Source organism: Manis javanica, chromosome 10, assembly GCF_040802235.1.
Source record: "Manis javanica isolate MJ-LG chromosome 10, MJ_LKY, whole genome shotgun sequence".
Taxonomy (NCBI): domain Eukaryota; kingdom Metazoa; phylum Chordata; class Mammalia; order Pholidota; family Manidae; genus Manis; species Manis javanica.
The window spans coordinates 73,220,803-73,242,731 of record NC_133165.1 but is presented as its reverse complement, the minus strand read 5'-3'; the positions used below and the strand labels follow the sequence as shown (position 1 = coordinate 73,242,731).

Genomic DNA, 21,929 nt, shown 5'->3' with positions numbered 1-21,929 from the left:
AAAAGTTCCTAATCATTTTACTAAAAGACAGTTCTCTTGACTCTAAGAAGTTTCTGCCAGCTTGATTCTGTCTTAGAAATGGAGAAATTTCTCTTTTTGATGCCTAGATCCACCTTACTTGAATGTTTGGAGGTTCTTTGACCAAAATCAGAAAAATGGAACCCAGTCTTCTACTAGAGATTTAAAATTACTGAATACTGCTATTAAAATAATACTTAAGTAAATTCAAAGTCTTCTCTTCAATCAACTGTTGCCTAGTTTATCACTTAAGTAAAAACTATGTTTAGCTTAATAAAAATTAGCAAAGGATGCTGAGCTATGTGGTGTGGGGTGTGTTAGCGTGTGACCAGAATGAAAACAAGGTCCGAGGCTTCCCAGGAAGTCACAGCCACTCCCATTTCCTCACCTCAGAGTAAAAAGTCAGTTCAGATTTGGAAAAAATTCCAGGATGTCAATCCTTATTTCACAGAGGAGGAAACTGAAAGATAAAGTAAATTAAGAAGTCCTATTTTCCTCTGCAGGACAGAGGGAAAAGAGAACATACATAACCTGCGGGTTTTTAATGACTAGACAGACTATTGAGATAGAGGTCAAACGGTTTGTATGTTAAAGCTTTAGTTTATCTGATAAAGTGAAATAAACAGGGAAAGTATTCTTTTAACTGAGTCCAATAGTGTTATTTTACCTTACTGTTCAGTTCTGAAGAAGGGGGCATAAAACTCTTGAATTTTATTTCCATTGCTCAGTGACTATTCAGAGAAATGTGGCATTTTTGCCATCATTTTGGTAAACTTGGTTATTTTTGCATGACCATCTATCCCTACCCAGATTATTAAGGATATTCTTAACTTTGTTCTTTTAAACGTAAAAACAGAGAAGACAAAAAATGAAATGTTTTCTATGCTATACCTAGGTGGGTAAACGGGGATGGAGGAAGAGAGGGAATGCAGAGGGATATGCTTTAAATATTACTGAATTATAAAGTAGGAATTAGGAATTTAACTTTTTCAAAGTTAATGGTACTTAGACATAGCACTCTTAGAACTTTTCTGTCAAATCTTATACTACGTATAGAGTTCCTGTGATTTCACTCTATAATATTGTGCTATTTATTTGTAATTGATATATGCAATGTTAATCTGATTAGAAAAATACTTTTTTATTAATAAAATTACCTAGTAGTATGCTTTCACAAAAGCAATTACAAGGGAATTTAGACATCAAAGAGAAGAAAAAAGAGAAAATAAAAATCACATGCAATTCTACTAGACAGAGGTATTTCTCTTATTATCTACTGTAGATCTTTGCTGTTAAAATGATATTTGAAAATTGGTGTAACAACATTTGAAAATGTTCATGACATACAGAGTGGAAATAATCAAATTTTAAAAACACAGTTCTGGATCAAGTAGGCATACTTCCCTCTAATCGTCTTGTTAGGTACAACTAAGTACAAAAACTTCCCACTCTCTCTAGACAGAGGACCAGGAGAGGGGTTACCCAGCAAAACAGAAAACCTTTAGAACAATACTGCCTTACTTTAGCCAAACATTTCAGAGAAAAGACTCTGTTCCTCCCCAATCCCAGACAGCCAAAGCCCAAAGGGAAGCCCTTACCTGGCTGTGATGAGGTGCCTCACTTCCTCACCAGGGTGGGTCAGAGAAGGTTGAGAAGGGGGCTGAGACATTCATCCCTGCCTGGTGATGAGGGGGTACTGTATCCCATGATTTCAGTGGAGGCCATGAGAGGATTTTGGATTTCTACTGCCATCCAGCCATGTAGACCACCTTCCTTCTTCCCACCAGTGTCAGAGAACACCAAGTAGGAAGCCTGAGCATTCACAATAACCAAGTAGTAAGGAGCCCTCTCCCACCTCAGTGTCAGTGGAAGTCATGTGGGAAGCACACATTTTTTTATTGTGTCTTGCACATTTTGTGTATTATGTTATGTACTGTGGACCTAATAGAAATCTCTGTTTTAGCAGACCTCTTCTGACATGTGGGGCATGCTAGTCTCAGTTGTCCACTCAGTCTTCTTTGATATCCTAGCAGGGAGGAATACCTTGTTATAGCAGAGATGTTCCCTGCTATGTGTCTGGTGACACCACTCTGGCTGGAAGACAGAAAAGAACCTGTCAAATCAAGAACCAGGAAATCTCAACTTGAATGAAAAAAGACAATTAGTAGATGATAACACCAAGATGACACAAATGTTGAAATTAACTGATAAAGATTTCAAAGCAGCCATCATAAAAATACTTCAGTGGGCATTTATGAACGTGCTTGAAACATGAAAAGATAGAAAGTCTCAACAACAACAAAAAAATAGAAATCACCAAATGGAAATTTTAGGACTGACAAGAATAATAATTGAAACAGAGTTTCAAAGGATTGATTCAATAATAGAATGGAGTGGACAGGAGACAGAACCAGTAAATTTGAAGATTGTAAAATAGAAATTATCCAGTCTGAAAACAGAGAAAATAGACTGAATAGACTGAAAAAGAAGAAGAAAACAAACCCTGAAAAAAGAACCTGAAGAACTGTAATAGAAAATCTAACATTTCTGCCGTAGTGAGCCAGTTGTAAGTTTTGACACTTTTAACACTCTCCCCCCAACTTTTTTTTACTTTATCTAACTCCAGAAATTCTAGGGATTTGTTGCTAACTGGATGTAATTTTATCTAATTTTATTTATTTCTTATATAACGAGTACAAATTTAACTGAAGCACATTAAGGAACATTTACCATAGTACTTTTGAGATACAAATGATAGCGATTATTTTTAAGACACTTGAAAAGCCAAGTTATGTTCAAAATGTTTTAAAGTAGAGCTTTAAATTCCCCAGATCACATTTCTTTCTCTCCTAATTCAAACTTTTAGAGAGAATAGACTATCCTCACTCTTTCTAATATGCCTGTATTTTCTTTTATTACTAATCAGTTGCTATCTAGTTTCAGCTTCTGACATGTGCAACCTTTAACGGTCAGCACTAGAGGGAGCATTTCTGGTAGTGTCTTTCACTTAACTTTTTTGATCTTTGACATTGTTGAGCCCCCTAATCCTTGAAACGCCCCCTTCTCTTGAAGTCGGTGGTATGATTCTTTTCTGGATTTTCTTCTCCATCGCTATCTTTTCCCCTGTGTGGTCTTCCCATATTTTGCTTAATGAATATCAGTGTTTCATATAGCAGCAGCCTAAGCTTTTATTATTTTTTCCTTTTGACCCTCTCTTTGTGGTAACTCATCCATATCCATACATTTTCTTAATGCTTATGAATCAGTAACTACGAAATCTGTATCTTTAACCCATACTTAATTGCTGAGCTTCAAATGATTATTGTATCTCTCCATTTAGAAAATACTCAGACTAGAATTTAGCTCCTCTAGATCTTCCCTTCTCCTGAATCTGTCTTGATGAATGATATCTACATATATATATTCTTTAACCCAGATACCTGAGAATCTTCTTAGTACACTTGATCAAAACATTCACACCAGTTTTTATGTTTTTTCAATTCTCCCTCTTTAATACCTTTCTCAACAGCTCCCAGCTTTCTGTTACTACCAATGCTGCCTTATTTCAGAATAACCATAGTTTATAAAACACTTTCAAACCAGTAGAAAAAGATTTAAAACAAAATGGCATATGAAAGCCCATACATAATGATGACACCTTTACTCTGATCAAGCAGGAGTAGAAGAAGATTCAATGTGCTATTCATTTTATATCCCTCTCACCTCCTGTTGGGATGTGCAATACCTCTATACCCTTTGGGGCTTAGCAGAAAGTTTTAAAGCACCCCCTTAATTTTCTTCAGTAAAAGAAGTTAGAACCTCAAAAGACAAAATAGTATAGTTCCTTTACATGGCATTCTGGAAAAGGAAAATTGTAGGACTAGATATCAGATTGCTGGGGACTGGGAAAGAAGGAAGGAAATGGCTATGTGGAGCCACACAATGGAATTTTTAGGGTGATGGAACTATTCTGCATATTGCTGCTGTTGTGGCTAATTTCTCTCACTTCCAGAAAAAGAATTTACAATTGAGCAAATTGGGGGAAGACTAGAATGAATCTGATGGTGCTGGATTAGAGTTTGAGATAACAGAATAAGCTCATGTTTATTTTAATATAGGTATATATATACATATAGATGTAGATATATATATATATATGTATAGGTAGCTAGCATGCAAACACTTGTTTCCTAGTTTTGTCTGCTGAGAAGACCTATAAACAGGGACATCCTGGTAGCAATGAATATCCCTAGTGCCTAGATCTTGATTTCTAAATACATTTCTCAAAAAAGTGGGCTCCTTAGAGAAATGGCTGATAGCAGGGCTGGTCAGGGAAAATGCAAAATAAGCCTAAAGCATTGTACAGTACTAAAAAGTAAGGAAATGCTAGAGAGAGACAGAGAAAGAGATTGAGAGAGAGAGAGAAAGAGGACGAAAAAGATGTACAGATGGAGTCTTATCAAAAGGACAAGGGGGACTACCTGAAAGAGCTCCAAATGGTCCATGCTAGAATGATTTGAACAAAATAAAGAACAATATTATTGGATTATAATCCCTCCAATATACGAATCTATACTGATATAAGTGAATGACTGAATACATAAATAAATGGAGAGGGAATGATAAATTTTCCTTACAGAAGAATTACAAATAATAGAGTCAGAAATAGAAAATCACCATTAGAACAGCTTGATGTAGACAGATCCACTGATGAATACTATTCTTAGTGGGCAAAGCTTTAAGGAGAAATAGGATATTTGTATAGACTCAAACAATTAGGGAGTGTTACAGAAATTTTCAGTGGCTGTTGGCAGCCACGCTCAGAAAATAGCGCCCAATGCAGGGCAGCCGGAAGGCCCCGAACTTCCTAATGACAAATCATCCCACACCACTAAACTACATGCTAATTGCGCCTTGGCATAAGGACCAATGAGACCCACCAAATGGTTATGCTAATAAGGCATATGGAGCCGCACCAACCAGGTCAGAGCATGAGAACTATATAAGCAAGCCTCTCCTTCCCCTCTGGGTCCTGCCCAACTCATTTGTTTCACAAAGAGCTGAAGAATAAAGCTTTCTGCAGAAGAATCCTGCTGTTGTTGCATGCTGTTCTTGCCGGCGAGGACAGGGCACGCGACAAGTGGTGCCGAATCCCGGGAACCAGAACATCACCGGCACAGGGAGGACCCTTCAGACTTCTGGAGAGGATTCAGAACTGCAGGTCAGAAGAAAGCCCGGAGGGGTAAGTTCCGAGAGGCCCCTGCTTTTTAGGATGATGGTTGATGGTTCTCTGTAAATAAGGAGGCACCATGGGGAATGCACCGTCATTAGTCACGGCGCTGCAGACAGCTCTCAAAGAGCGAAACTTGAAGGTCTCCAGCAAAGTCTTAGGATCTTTTGTGAAGGAGATAGACCGTGTGGCCCCCTGGTTCATTTGTTCAGGGTCCCTCTCAATCCCGAGCTGGGACAAACTGGGGAAAGATCTTGATAGAGAGGAGGAGGAGGGTAGCCTGAGGGGAGGCACCAGGCCCCTCTGGAAACTGATTAGAGCTTGTCTGCAAGATGAGAGATGTGAAAAGGTAATAAAAGAAGGTCAGAGAGCATTGACAGATATCCAAGAGAGCATGTCAGAAACGGAACGGGAAACAGAGAGCGCGCGCGGCCGAAAAAAGGCCACAAAAACGAAGGTAAAGAAACCTCAGAGTGAGGGAGAAAGCCCGCCTAGGGCAAAAGCGAAAGAGCCCCGAGAAGCGAGTGACGATCGCCTTGGAGAAAATAGTAAATACCCCTGGAAAGAGTTGAGGGACCTCCAACTCTCCAATAGGGAATCTGAGGAGGAATTAACGTCCGCAGAGGAAGGGGAAGAGAATAAAACCGCAGAGTGCAGAAGTAAGGGAACCAGCAAAGTTGAAAAGCGGACCAAGGAAAAAATGAAAGCAGGGTGTCCCCCGACGCCCGTTGCCCCGCCACCTTACGTGAGTGGCGCACTCTCCTTTTGCCACCCAGATACTCTTCAGGCAATTAGACAAATGTTTCCTGTATTTGAGGATAATGGCGTGCGCTCTCACCAGCCCCTGAGCCATAAACAAGTTAAGGAGTTAGCAGAATCCGTTCGGGCTTATGGAGTCAGTGCTAACTATACCATAGCACAAGTTGAGAGATTAACAGAGACAGCCATGACACCCGCAGACTGGCAATATGTAACTAAGGCATGCCTTTCTAGTATGGGGCAATACATAGAATGGAAGGCATTGTGGCATGATATCAGCATGACCCAGGCACGCGCAAACGCAGCCGAAGGACAGCCTGCGTGGTCATATGATATGCTGACAGGCCAAGGACAGTGGGTAGCCAACCAGACCACCTTCCCCTTACAGGTATACGCACAAATAAACACGTGTGCCGCCAAGGCATGGAAAGCCCTCACCAACAAAGGAGAAGTATCAGGCAATTTGACAAAAATTATTCAGGGGCTGAGCGAGCCATTTTCTGACTTTGTCGCTCGTATGATGGAGGCCGCAGGCAGAATATTTGGAGATCAGGAACAAGCAATGCCCCTAGTGGAGCAATTAGTATTTGAACAATGTACCAAGGAATGCAGACAGGCAATAACACCCTGGAAACAAAAAGGGATACATGCCTGGTTGAAAGCCTGTAGAGAAATAGGAGGGCCACTCACCAATGCGGGCCTAGCCGCGGCCATATTACAAAGCCACAAAAAAGCCAGGATCACTAACAGAAGTATCAAATGCTTTCAATGCGGGAAATTAGGACATATAAAGAGAGAGTGTAGGAGCCCAGCTTCAGAACAAACAACCCAAAAGACCCCTGGGTTGTGCCCTAAGTGTAAGAAAGGCAGGCATTGGGCTAATGAGTGCCGGTCTATTAAAGATATAGAAGGGAAACCCTTAGAACTGCCAAAAAACGCCCAGAGGGGCCCCCATCACCAGGGCCCACAAATATATGGGGCAACCAGCACGCAAGTGTCATTCGGGAACAACCAGGCCCCCCAAGGAGAGCCACTTCAGGTTCCACGGGATTGGACATCCGTGCCACCACCAGAATAGTGTTGACTCCACAGATGGGAGTTCAGCCTATCCCTTCAGACTTTAAAGGCCCCCTACCACCAAATACCATTGGGTTACTCCTAGGGCGCTCTTCTGCTGCATTGAAAGGCCTGGTAGTTCATCCCGGAGTTATAGATCAAGATTATGAAGGACAGGTAAAAATCATGTGTTCGGCTCCCAGAGGAATCTACCCTATATCTCTGGGAGACCGCATAGCCCAGCTCTTAGTTTTACCTAGTCTCCACGCCAATTATCCTGCTACCAACACGGAGAGGGGAGAAAGGGGCTTCGGCTCCTCTGACTGGGATTCAGCCTTCATAGTATTAGATTTAGCAGACAGACCAAAATTAACTCTTCAAATAGAGGGAAAGAGCTTTGAGGGAATCCTAGACACTGGAGCAGATAAAAGTATTATCTCTGCAACCTGGTGGCCCTCCAAGTGGCCTGTGACCCAAACCTCACATTCATTACAAGGTTTAGGATATGAGTCAAGCCCTTCAATTAGTGCCAAACCATTGAAATGGCGAGCCCCTGAAGGACAAGAGGGTACAGTCACCCCTTATGTACTCCCTCTACCGGTCAATTTATGGGGGAGGGATGTCATGAGAGACTTAGGCCTCAAACTCATTAATGAATACTCCACCCCCGCCCAAGGCATGATGATGGACATGGGATACATCCCTGGCAAGGGGCTGGGGAAACACCAACAGGGACACATAGAGCCCATCCTGCCCAAAGTAAAGAATGACCGTCACGGCCTGGGTTTTTCATAGGGGCCATTGAAGATGCCATGCCCATACCTTGGCTCACAGAGGAGGCCGTATGGGTTCCTCAGTGGCCCCTATCCTCTGAAAAATTAGAAGCAGCTCATTGCTTAGTCCAAGAGCAGCTCCAAGTGGGACACCTAGAACCCTCTGTGTCCCCATGGAACACACCCATATTTGTAATCAGGAAAAAGTCAGGATCATGGAGGTTGCTTCATGATCTGAGAGCAGTAAATGCTCAAATGAGAATGCTTGGACCCGTACAACGGGGACTGCCACTCCTCTCTGCCTTACCCAAAGAATGGAAAGTGCTCATAATAGATATTAAAGATTGTTTCTTTTCTATACCTCTAAGCTCCAAGGACAGGGAAAGATTTGCTTTTACTTTGCCAGCTATTAACCATGAACAACCCGATGCCAGATTTCAGTGGAAGGTCCTCCCTCAAGGAATGGCAAATAGCCCCACCATATGTCAACTGTACGTTCAGCGAGCGCTAGACCCAATTCGTAAGACCTATCCCACGCTAAAGATCATCCATTACATGGATGACATCCTTCTTTGCTCCCCACAACCAGCGGAAATAGAAGAAGCATATATAGATCTCACTAGATCCCTAGAAAATTGGAGACTGAATATAGCAAGCGAGAAGGTCCAAAAATCTAGTGTTAGCAAATTCCTAGGAGCAACCATTTACACAGATGTAATTTGCCCCCAAAAGCTTGAGATAAGACATAATCAATTGCGAAATTTGAATGACTTCCAAAAACTCCTAGGGGATATTAATTGGTTGCGCCCATACTTAAAGATACCCACCACTGAATTGACTCCACTATTTAAAACCCTAGAAGGAAACCCACAACTAACGTCACCGCGCTCCCTCACACCTGAGGCATTACAAGCCATTCGCAAAGTAGAACAGGCTTTGATGACAGCACAATTAAATAGAGTGCAATCGAATGAACCTTTTGAGTTGTGTGTGCTTCCCACCCCGGAGCTGCCAACAGCAGTTTTATGACAGCACGGCCCACTGATCTGGATCCATCCCCAAGCCTCTCAGGCTAGGACAATAGAGTACTATCCGGCAGCCGTGGCCAAACTTGCTTTGAGAGGAGTAAAAACCTCCATGACACATTTCGGAGAGGCTCCAGCTAAAATTATAACCCCTTACAGCGTAGAACAGATACAAGTATTATGTGCTATGAACGATGATTGGGCCATACTTGCTTACAGTTTCTCAGGAACCTTTGATAATCATTTCCCTAAACATCCCCTCATCAACTTCGCCAAAAATCATCTCCTAGTATTTCCTCGGGTCACTAGCCTAACCCCGCTGCCTCATGGAAAAACAGTTTACACGGACGGGTCTAAGACAGGCACAGGTGCCTATGTCCATGATGGCAAAGTTGTGACAAAAGGCTACACGCCTGACACTCCACAAATAGTGGAATGTCGCATAGTCTTAGAGGTCCTACAAATCTTTCCTGAACCTTTAAATATTGTGTCTGACTCCTGTTATGTAGTTAATGCAGTCAAATCTCTAGAAGTGGCCGGGCTAATCAAAGCGTCCAGCCCAGTAGCCACTTTGTTCAAACAGATACAATCAGCACTACTTCATAGGCAATCTCCTTTGTATATAACTCATATCAGAGCACATTCAGGCCTTCCCGGGCCTATGACCCAAGGCAACCACCTGGCAGACCTCGCAACCAGAAATATAGCTTTTCCCCTGCTAGACCCTATCACCACAGCTTCAAAATTCCATACACAATTTCATGTCACTGCCGAAACACTGCGCAAGCGGTTTAGCATAACCAGGGCCGAAGCTAGGAACATTGTCCTTAGCTGCCAACATTGCTGCAGCTTCCTTCCCACACCTCATGTTGGGATCAACCCCAGAGGTATTAGGCCTTTACAAGTTTGGCAAATGGATGTGACGCATATTTCGTCTTTTGGGAAACTGAAATATGTACATGTATCCGTGGATACTTGTTCAGGAGTCATCTTTGCCTCCCCATTGTCAGGAGAGTGTCATCCAGCACTGCCTTGAGGCTTGGAGCGCATGGGGTTACCACAGATTCTGAAAACAGACAATGGCCCAGCCTATACCTCTACAAAATTTGCTCAATTTTGTCATCACATGGGGGATAAAACATATCACTGGCCTTCCCTACAACCCACAGGGTCAAGGGATTGTGGAACGCGCGAACTGCACGCTCAAATCCTATTTACTTAAACAAAAAGGGGGAATTGAAGATATACCCCCCACACCAAAAACTGCCATAGCCCTAGCACTTTTCACTATAAATTTTTTGAATCTGGATGGTCAAGGCCATACAGCAGCGGATCGCCATAATCAGTGGCCAAAAGACCCACAAGAACTAGTAAAATGGAAGGACGTGTTATCTAACCAATGGAAGGGCCCGGATCCAATCATAATCAGATCCAGGGGAGCTGTGTGTGTTTTCCCCCAGGGTGAAGAAAATCCCTTCTGGATCCCCGAGCGCCTAACGAGGAAAGTCCTAAACAAAGGAGATGACTTCGCTATACCTCCTGACCCTGCTCCTGACACTGGAGACCCCGACTCAGGGAGTATTGAGATGGGGAATCCTGTCTGCCTTTCCTAAGCCTATGCCTGTCCGTTTCAATGCAGCCGTTTTTCCACGCTTTTTCACTACCAATGCTAGTATGAACTTGCCCTACTTAGTTAAAGACACCCTAGTAGCTCCCCTGGGAGAAAACCGATCCTTCGTAACTAATGGGTCATTATGCTTCACCACTCAGAATCTAGCTGGCTGTATCTCCCTGAAACGGAGGAAATACGGATGGTTCAGTGACATAATTCTAGAGGCCAGTAGCCTCCCCGTTATGTCAGCTAAATTTGAAGGGCCTAATAAGGAAGGGAGCCCGCCCTATAAGAACATGACTATCCACCAGATGGTTCTCTGGATCAATGGCACATTTGTACACTCTCCCAGGAACAATTCCACCGACAGGCCTCGTCAACCCAAATATGCCTCCCATTGTGTGGGCGACTATGAGGGAGAGCTGTGGCCCTGGACTGTCAGTCAACTGTAGTAACGTGGGCAACTGAGAGGCAGGAGTTTACCATCTCCCCAGATATGGAGGGACGGCCAGCCAATGAGGCTTGGTGGCCAGTAAAGGTGCTCGAAGGCGAGTTTCGTCAGCAGCTGAGCATGAACCCCTTCCATAAATGGATGCTGTGTGGAGTCAATGGCTCGTGTACCGACCTCTCCCCCTTTTCCGCCCTCCAGGGTGGGGGAATCGGTGTAAAAAATATCACCTTTTGGTGCGAGAATAACCACATGCGCGCACACTGGAACATGATCATGACCCATAACAACGAGAACTACACGTGTTCAGCAAAATCAGGTCCAGAGTCACCTAATTCCCTTTTTCCACCTTCTCCAGTATGCGTATACCCCCCATTTCTGTTTATCTTATCCAATAGTAGCTTTGACTCCTGCTCCAATGAAACCTGCTTTCTGTCTCAGTGTTGGGATGCGCGTAACTTTACCAATGCTTTGGTAGTCCGCATCCCCCGTTGGGTCCCTGTTCCCGTAGACGCCCCTAACACCATGACTCTGTTTCGAGAAAGGCGCGATTTCGGTGTTACAGCCGCCATAGTGCTCCTGATCTCCGCGACCGCGGTCGCAGCCACCGCCGCTGGTATAGCTTTAGACACCTCCATCAAATCGGCTACAGAGCTCAATAACCTTGCAGCCTCAGTAGCTTCTGCCCTGGACCAACAGTCCACACTTGATGGCAAACTGAAAGGAGGAATAATGATCCTCAATCAACGCATAGATCTCGTGGAAGAACAAATAGAGGTGCTCTGGCAAATGGCCCAATTGGGATGTGAGCGGAAATATCGTGCCCTCTGCATCACTAGCATTCAATATAAAAATTTTACACGGGCAGCTAATCTGTCACGAGACCTGTCCCAGTATCTTTCAGGAAACTGGTCCCAAGACTTCGATGGGACACTAGAAGAGCTGCGGCGAGAAATTATCCACATCAACTCCACCCGTCTAGATATCTCCGTAGCAGAAGGACTCTCTTCCTGGTTCCTCAGAGCTCTCTCCCACGTCAAGGAGTGGGCGGGCATGGCTGGGATGGGCGTGTTCCTGCTTGGAGGTCTCATGCTCTTACTCTGGTTGTTATGCAGACTCCGCAACCAACATAAGCAGGACAAGGTGATCCTTGCTCAAGCCCTAATGGCGATAGACGTTGGCGCCTCTCCCCAAGTGTGGCTCAACATGCTTAAGAAGGAAGCTCGGCTTTAGCTTGAGGCAGCTCTTGCACCCTGAGCCCATGTGGCACTGCACCAGGCCCGAGTACCTCAATGCTTAATCACAGCTTTCTTTAAGAAGCTCATGGTGCAAGAGGGTTGAGAAAAAGGGTCCAAACCCTTTGTACCAAGCGGTCCCAACGCCAGCCAGAGGATGCGAGGCAAAGCACTGCAAGAGGTCTTGGACCCCTCTGAGAGGCATGCCTGACTGCATAGGGGTAGATGCCCAGAACCCCTCTCCAAAAAGGGGGCATCAGGAAGTATGATGGAGGTCAGGCCTCTGTCTCCGCCTCTGCTGGCAAGTTCCGCCTTGAGCTTCTGTTAGACAAAAAAGGGGGAGATGTTGGCAGCCACGCTCAGAAAATAGCGCCCAATGCAGGGCAGCCGGAAGGCCCCGAACTTCCTAATGACAAATCATCCCACACCACTAAACTACATGCTAATTGTGCCTTGGCATAAGGACCAATGAGACCCACCAAATGGTTATGCTAATAAGGCATATGGAGCCGCACCAACCAGGTCAGAGCATGAGAACTATATAAGCAAGCCTCTCCTTCCCCTCTGGGTCCTGCCCAACTCATTTGTTTCACAAAGAGCTGAAGAATAAAGCTTTCTGCAGAAGAATCCTGCTGTTGTTGCATGCTGTTCTTGCCAGCGAGGACAGGGCACGCGACAAGTGGCCTGTGAATGGGTTCCCTAAAAATGTTTTAAATATGCAAGTTTAGTATTTGTGTTATCTTCAGTTACATTTAGCTTTATTTTCTTCATTGTGGCTTGCACTGCATAGGCCACTGGGTATTAGGGTTTCTTGCACAATAGTGAAAAATCTCAAACAACTTAAATGAGAGGAACAGAGTTTCATCATGTTGTATTTATATGTTGAAATGTACAGCCATTAAGAAGCCTTTTTTTTTCCTGCTCTATTTAGTGATACTGGGAAATGGTCATGATAAAATGATAAGTATGTAAAAGCAAGATTCAAACTGTACATATACTATGAACACAGTTTTATTTTTAAAAAATGTGTATATAAACAAATACATAGGAAAAAAAGACAAAGAAATATCAACAAGTTAATAGTGTTCTTGAGCAGTAGAATTGCAGGTGACTTTACCTTCTTTTTTATACTTCAATGAACATATGTTTTGTTTTATTACCAGAAAATAATAAGTAGCAATAAAACAAAAGTAACTTCCAGGACTGACACTGTCCAGGACCCTTCCTCATGTAGGTCTGGGTTAAGGCTGCCCTGGGTATTAACCACTCCTGGCACAGGGGATGGGTCCCAAAGGCCAAAACAAAGGACAGTCATCCTTCCAGAGACAGTCTAGAGTGGCAAGTGTCACAGGGTTGACTATATCTCAAAAAATTACTAAGGAGAATTAATAACCAAAAAATCAGGGAAACTGAATATAGACACCTCAATGCAAAAGGTGAAATACAGTTTCAAGTAAGAGCCAGGGCCAAGCTGGATAGAAAAAAAAGGATGAGATTAAGAGCATGTTAGGAAGGAATCGACACCACTGCTGGTTGCCAGGATCACTCAAAAAAGACCTGAGGCTAATCTTCATTCTTAGGAGGTTAGGCTGATTTGAGTGCATAGTGTTAACATAGCAAGGATGAAGAAAAAGCTGATTTCAAAATACCAAATTTCATTTTGAAATGTGTGGGGGCCCGGACTACAGCCGAGGCTGAGCCCCACTCTAGCTGGACAATGCCCTAAAGATGGCGCCTGCTTCCTAGACACCACCCTTCCTGGCCCTACAGCTCAGCGCATAAGGAAGTCTCCATGATTGGCTTGTCCCCATTTCCGTGCTTGTGCTCATAGCATGCTTTTCACATGTTTCCAATAAGACTGAACCTGGCGTGTGATCAGTCAGCTGATTGGCTGGGATATGCTATATAAGCTGCTGCCCTGGAGGAAGTGGTGTGGTTGTTGTTTTTTGCTTTTGCCTTTTGCTAGATGGATGCTCAGACGCCCATAATAAAGATTCCTAATGAACCAGGCCTTCGGTGATCATTCTCCTGCCGTCGCCCTAGGTGGCGGGACGCGATAGAAATGTTCAATATACTTTGAGAAACATCCATATTTCTCATCTTTTTCTTTCTGTCACATCCTCCTCTGTCAAAATCCATGATTGTCTAGTGTAGGTTCCATCTCTTCTCTGAAATCTTCAGTTCCTCGATTGGACGTGATTTCCCCTTTAAATCCTGCAGATTTTATTTATGCTATTTATACAGAATACAAGTTTGTCAGCACAGTGAAATAGTAAACTGGTTTTACAGGTTTGAAAACTTACAGAAGCCTGGGTTGACATATATTATGAAGCTTTATGTGACACCTTGTGTGTAACCTTTAGAGAACCAGCTAAATGACAAAGTGCTATAAATACACACATATTTATTAAGACAAAAATGATAGGAAAGGTTGTCACTTCCTGCAAATAGATTCCTCTTGGAAGCTATGTTTTATCTTCATTGCTAGTATTTTTAAGTACCTGCTAGGTACTTTCCTTCCTACTTTTGAGTCATAAATTATTCTTTAAAAGCTGGCATGCTTCCCGCTGTTAGAGTTTACCTATCAAATTATAACCTAGAACATTTCATTTACCTAGCCTGCTAAGATTAATTTAGGCTGCCAAGCCACTGACATTTTCTGGTTAAATATGCAACAGAAACACTGTTGAGATCAGGGCAGGACAAGGACATGGAATAGACTGTCATACTTTCACTTTATAGAAATAGAGATGTCAGTAAATAATTGTCATTGCTACTTTTCCTCAGATTATGCACCTTTTCAAATTAATGAAATTCCTTCAGTATTTTTGATTCCTAAACTTTTTCTTCTGGGACTTATAGTGTTTTTATGAGATGGTTGCTATTTCTTATTATGTCGTGTGGCCTCTAGTAATCTTCAGGTCAACTTTCTTATCGGTTTATGATCAACTTTATGATGTACTCTGAAATCAACTTTTGGCATCTCACATGACTAGGCTGTAACTCTTCTTATAACTTCTTTCTTACCTTCCCCATTATGGACCTCAGAGTTGCGTCAAGCTCAAGAAACAGAATCATTGCATTCACCCCATTCTGCCCCTTCTGGAAAGTTTCTCTTCTAGCATCTGGGAGTCATTCTCATTCTCTCTCCCTCATTTCCCAAATCCAACCAACTGCCAATTCTCACAACACACAAAATATAATTTCAAGTATGATATGAATTACTGGGATTTTAGGTCATCAGTATATAATATCCTCACTTCATTGTCCAGTGCAGAACCAGTTGAGAGATAGGGTGTCAGAAAACAGAGATTATAATTTGTTTTAACTGCTCTAAACTCTTGAAGTCACTCTTGTAAAGGAGTACAGAGAGCATCAAGAGTCAGGAAAAAGAACTAATGACACTTAACCTGCCTGCCTAGAGCAAGAGCCACCCAGTTTTGTGTAAACTACCCGAGGCTTCTTAGAAATGCGCCTGCCCTAAGTTGGATAACTAGAAGTGGGCAACAGCCTGGGGACGTGATCCGTGATAAGTCATGTAGTCATGCTTGGGTAAGCAAGAGATAACAACTGAAGCAGTCAGGCAACTGACGCGTTCCCTAAAAGGTTACAATGTTTCCCATTGGTTACAATATAGAATGTGTTTTAAAATTATTGGTTGTAGAAATGCGCGGGCTTAGGTGTAACGGCTGTGAAAACCCTATACAATCCGTACCTAAAGTTGCCTAGGGGTCGACTGCTCTGACCCGGCCTGTGTGTCAAGGGAGGTGCTGTTGGCCCCAGCTAGCTGGCTGAATAAAGGCTTTGTTTGTACTTACATCTCCATGCCTGTGTGCTTTGTTCTCTCAGGAAATCCACGGATTTCTGGACACTAACACTCTTAACCTGAATGGACTGACTAGAATGTCATGGTAGCCCCTCTTCTTCTAAGACTTCCCACCTATGTCTTAGGAAATTCTGTAGGTAGATTTGGTGTTGAGAAACTAACTTAACCTTTCTACCTCCCACTGGTCTGGTAGAGAAAGAAGGAAAGAAAAACATTCAAACCCTCAGTGATAGAGGCTGATTGACATGAATTATGGACCAAGGGCTTCCCGCCATAGAGAACCTGCCAACCTGTCCATGGAGATGCATGATTAAGGGGTTGGGGACCAGGCCTTCAGTTTGTGGTGTGAGTCCATCTGCAGGAAACCAACAAATGGGAAATACATGCACTACTCCAAAGAGATACAGGAGGAAAAGAGGGAGAGTTTGGAGTCCTAGAAATCAGGAGAAGAGAATGTTTTAAGAAGAAAACAAGCCCAGTTCAGACGCCACTTTGCGTGTGTTACTTTCTGAAATTGTTTAAGCTAATAGTCTGTCTAACAAGCTCATACCTCACCTTGAAGGCTCAGGCAAGTGATATTTCTGTGAGACCTTCGCTGGTTTATGTAGGCAGAAGGCAGGTAAATCACCTATACTTGCACAGGAGTTGATGTTTGTTAGAACTTTCCTTGTGTTAATGTAATTGTTTATACTGCTTTTATTCCCCAGCAGAGTAGGAACTCTGAGGACATAGATGGTATGCTGCCCTATAAATGACCAGTGCATTTTTGGTTTAGGATGTTTACCATTGCATGAATTTCAAAAATGAACAAAATAAATATTTAGGTTGGAAATAACCTACCATCCATTATATGAGCAGATATAATGAATTAGGTTATAGCCACAAATAGGACACTAAATATATTCCAAAAGTCATGTTTTAAAAAGGATATTCACTAATATAGGGAAAAAAGAAAGCAAACCCTGACATAGATGGGCAAAAAGAAAGTTGCAAAAACAGTTTATAAAAAGTATATATCCGTTTTAATTTATGTATACATATAAATACAAAAACACATTTAATTTTTAATAGAAAACATAAAAATTTTAACCATGTTTATTTTAGGTGCTTTTATGTTTTCTTTCTTATGCTTTTCAATTTTTTCCAAATACTAAACATTTAAAAAAGTATTATTATAAGACAAAGTAATTAAGTAAACTGTGGTTCACTGGCTTCCGCCCTCTGGTGCACAATGCTCTTCACATTGTTGACATTCTGTAAATCTTTGTGATTTGCTGGGAATACTGGGGCCACTGGTTTGCTGACATCATTTTAAAGCTTTCAATCACTGTGTTCCTATAAATTCTCCAGTGAATTGATCTGAAAATGCTTATTTAAAAATTTTTCCCCATATTTCTGAATAGTGCACCAGTGTATCATTATTGGCTTTACCTACACATGCTTCCTCTTGAAATAAAACATGTAGGAGAGCTTCCTGTCATCTGAGGGATGCATCTTCAGGGTGACTAGTATGGTATACCATCTGCCAGTTCCTAAGTAAAACATACCATGTTGATTTTAACATACTTCAATTAGATGTTTTAAGTTGTTCTTCCAATGTCTGTTAATTTTCTTTTTCTTTGTTTATGTTTCAGCTACTTTATGCATTCCATATGGCATTTATTCTGGGTATCTGTATATATAGTTTATTAAAAAGATTAATATATATATAAATATAATCATTCCTATTTCATTTTTAAGGAATTTGGCTATCCTCCTTTCCTTTTCTTATGAAAAAGTATAATGGACCAGTTAATTGTAGAGCAAGAGACCCACAACTTTGAACTCTTTTGCCTCAAAACGTTTTGCTTTTGTATTAATATAAATTATTTAAATTGTGCATTTTTTTCTTTTTATGGATTTTTCTTATAAGCTTACTTTGTTACAATTATTTACTACTTTGTCATGTTTTTCTTGTATTGACAAGAGTTTCCTTTATAAGGCTTTCTACATTGCCAGCATCTTTAATTAGCTATTTGTACTGATAATCACAAATTATGGTGGGCAGCTATCTACTGCAGAGGAGACTAGGTGCATTGTTAAAACTTGTACAGAAATCTGTGGCCTAGTGGAGTTATTTTGGTGCAGAATTCCTCATGCTTAAAAGGCATGGCCATAAAATCTTTTGTCTATTCCAAAACCCAGTGGGACCCTGTGACTTCTTGGTGCATAGGACACAGCTTGAGACCAGATCTTGGTAGGTTGCACAATAACTTCCTGTGAGTCTCACACAGCTTTTGTGCAGTCTCTCAGGAGATGGTCTGAATCACCAAGCCTTTGATTAAAGCTTCATCAGAGCAGTTCTCTTATTGCTCTAATTAGTTGAGGGCCATCTAGAAAAGCAAGATAGCATTTTAGTCTAATATTATCTTATGACAACTATATTATTATAATTTAGTCATTGGGAAGATAACTTATATCCTCCTTAAAGATGCAGTACAATAGAATGATCAAAAGCATAAGGTTCAAGTTCAAATATTAAGTCTCTAGATTTCAACTTTCCTCTATCAAGTAAACCTGACAGATTTCCTTATCAGTTTACTACTCTAATACTCACAAGATTTTCACTTGATGGATGAATATTCATCTGTGTCCGTTTGGTTAACTTTGCTCTGTGACTGAGCAGCTGTTTCCTCTTGGTTATGGGAATAGGTTGGGTTAAATTAAAATGAAATTACCATTTCATTTCTCCTTCCTTTGCTTATCATTATGTGGGAGGAAGGCAGTCCCAGGCATTTATTCAACAAATATTTATTCAGCTCTTACTATATGCCAGAAACTGAAGATAAGGTTGTTGACGAAAACCATTACAGTCCCTGACTTCACAGAGCCCGTGGTTTAAAGGATCCACAGTGGTAACCCACACTTCCCTGTGACCCACCCAAATGTAAGGGGCCCTCTCCAAGCTGAGGAATTTTAGGGATCCTGCTCATTTTCTTCCCCCAAACATCCTACTCCTGATTGTGGAAGATATGTGTCGAAGATGAGCATCTTTCTCTTATTTAGATCAAATACTGCTGTAAATGGCAAATCTATTTTAGGTTCTATAGTAACGAATTTTGGTAATTTGCTAATTTCCTTATAGTTGGAGATTCCTTTATGGTTTTCTGTTGTGCTTGTTATTTTGGTTAGAGTGTTATGCAAAAGTATACTCATACCATCCTTTCCCTGGAAGTCTAGTCTGATTCAAGTTTGCTCATTGAAAAAGTGAATGTTACTCATTTCCCTAATCTTTGCCATCTATTTCGGTCACTACTTTAACTGCTCTTCAAGAGTGACTCATATAAACACAGAATCAGATTTAAAATTTTATGAGTAAGCTTAACTTTTTCAATCAAATTTTATAAAAATGGAAATTGCCTTATGTTATTTTCCCCTGAATACATATAAACACAGACTTATACAATTTTAGATGATGATAACAGATACTTTACAAAGAAAAATATCATTATTATTCCTATCATGCAAAGATGACCAGTATTAACATTTTATATACATCTTTCCAAAACTTTGGTAGGCATGCACATGTACTTGTAGGGACACGCACCATCTTGCCCTCTGCTTTTTAATTTAAATAATTAAAATTATTTAATGCTCTAAGACAACTTTATAATCAGCTTTCATCACAGAACAAATATCACAGACATATTTAGATTCCAGAAAACATAGAGCTATAGCATTAATTTAATGACTAGTCCATTTCTTGCCATGATTTATTTACTCAACCCTCACATTCAGTTTTCCCTGAACTTTTTGTTCTTAGGAAATGTCATTCAGGTTCCTTGCAAGACTTGATCTCTATTATAAATTTTTTATTTATATGCACTCTTTTAATACATAATAGAGTCATCTAGCCTATGAGTATTTGATTACATATGCATAAAATTAGAAATAATTACATATAGTATTGTAATATGGAGTAACATTCATGCTTTTTCTATTCCCCTGTGCAACAAACTTTGGTAATTTGGATTTTGCATTTTTCTTTGGCCACTTTCCATTAGTTTCAGACTGTTCTTCTTCCAAATTTAGTAATGTTTATTCCAGAATGAATGTGCTAGAGCTGAACTGTTTCATGAAAGCAGTTAACTCCTACAGTCAGAATGGAGAGAAAGGCAAACATCCCTCCCATCCAGGAGCCAGGGCATTACCAAGGTATTTCTGTCATCTGTCTCTTTCTTCCACAATGTGAGATTCATTGCTCTTGTCTACTGGTTTCCCAGGCTGCAGCCAGAGGAATGGAAGAAGAGAGGTATCTCCCTTACTCCTCATACACACACAAGCAAGCACACACAAAGGCAAAAATACTGTGAATTTATCAGTCACATCTGGTTCTTGTCAGCCACTCCTTGGTACTCTCACTGTGGTCTTCTTGGTTCAGGGGGGCAGGGGGAGAAAACAGGGGAGGCCCTATAAACTCTCCTTGATAAAACAGGCAGTAATAATAACTAGCGGTTATTTAGTTTTTACTTAGTGTCAGACTTGCTCTAAATCTTTTCTAGGAGTTAACTAATTGTCCTACCAAACCCATGAAGAAGTTGCCATTATTATTTTCAGTTTATAGATGAGGAAATTGCACAGAGGAATTTACCAGCCCAAGACAGTTAGGATTCAAATCTAGGTAGTCTGGTTTAGAGCCTGCCTTACCGACCAGGTTACTATATCTCTGCCTATAGCTTCATCTTGCCGATTACGTGAAATGAATGCTTGGTAGCCCAGGCATCTAAATTTGTGACAGGATTTCTTTATTTACCTTGGATTAAGACTAATCATTAGAATCAGACAGCATAAAAGAAATTATTTTTAGTCCCAATAAACACTGTTCTAACTCTATAACCTCAAATTATAGAGCCAAACACTGTGGGTCCAAGAGTGTCCTTCTAGACCTGGATCCTCCTCATCTTTCAAAGCTCTCAGCTGGTTATCCTGCCCCTGGCAGTTCAATTGTCCACTGTTGCGGACACTCCACAGCGGCCATTTTATCCCCTAGGGTAATGTTCTCATTACTACCACTATACCTTGCACAGATTCCAGGTGCCAGGCACTAGTGTGGGCCCAGTGAGGCCAGAGATCACTTGCATACTTCCTGAGGCAAACTTTTCTCTTCCTTTGGAGCTGGGGTTCCTTGTTGGGAACCCCAACTTTTCCAGTTTCCCCTGCAATGCTCATGACACTCCCTTCTCTTGAAAGAGTTTCACCATTGGTAACAGGTTTTGTTTTCATTTCTCAGTCTTAGTTCTGAAGAGTTAACTTCATTCCGGTCTCAAGTACCAATGTTAGCCTTTCATCCCCTACTTTGCTATTTGGTATCCCTATTTTATTAATGGAGAGGAGGGTAATTTTCTTTAGTAATTTTGTATTCACATGTATCCAAGCTATACTGATAGATCCTTTTCCAAACTTGTGTGCCTGGCTTCCAAACATTCATTGAACATATTTAACTTATAATTTTCACTTCACAGCATTTCTAACAGTATCTCCAGTTCAGATTTTTATCAAGATGCTTTACATTAGGTTGGATGAATGCAATTTAACAGTATTAACAACACACTTCATTTGGGGAGAGGTACGGTTAAGTAATTACAAAGTCTACATTCAGTATTACATAGATTACTCTACAGAACATATTTTATTTTAAGTGAGCTCCAGACAGTTTCATTCAATAGTAGGAGCAAATCATGATTTTCATTTTCAATATTGATAAGAAAAATAGAGGAATTTCTAGAGTACAGCATTAAAAATACTTAGAAATATATGTGAAAGATATGCTTGTTAGTGTAGTAGAAAACTTTGGTAAAAATTTTTAAATGTTTGAAAATTAAATAGCTATTTAAGGAGAAATTTATAGATAATGATATTTTAGAATGGTGCTTTTAATTAACATTATGTAAATATCAGTTAGGAAAAA

At 41.1% G+C, this 21,929-nt stretch overlaps 1 protein-coding gene across 1 annotated transcript; it reads left to right on the top strand.

Annotated features, from left to right (window-relative positions):
- The first annotated feature begins 4,806 nt into the window (after positions 1–4,806).
- LOC140843576 (endogenous retrovirus group K member 7 Env polyprotein-like) lies at positions 4,807–12,783 on the top strand. The gene is made up of 2 exons (XM_073213339.1): positions 4,807–5,260; positions 10,322–12,783. The coding sequence occupies exon 2, from the start codon at positions 10,970–10,972 to the stop codon at positions 12,152–12,154; it is 1,185 nt and encodes a 394-aa protein (XP_073069440.1). The 5' UTR covers positions 4,807–5,260; positions 10,322–10,969; the 3' UTR covers positions 12,155–12,783.
- The last annotated feature ends 9,146 nt before the right edge of the window (positions 12,784–21,929 follow it).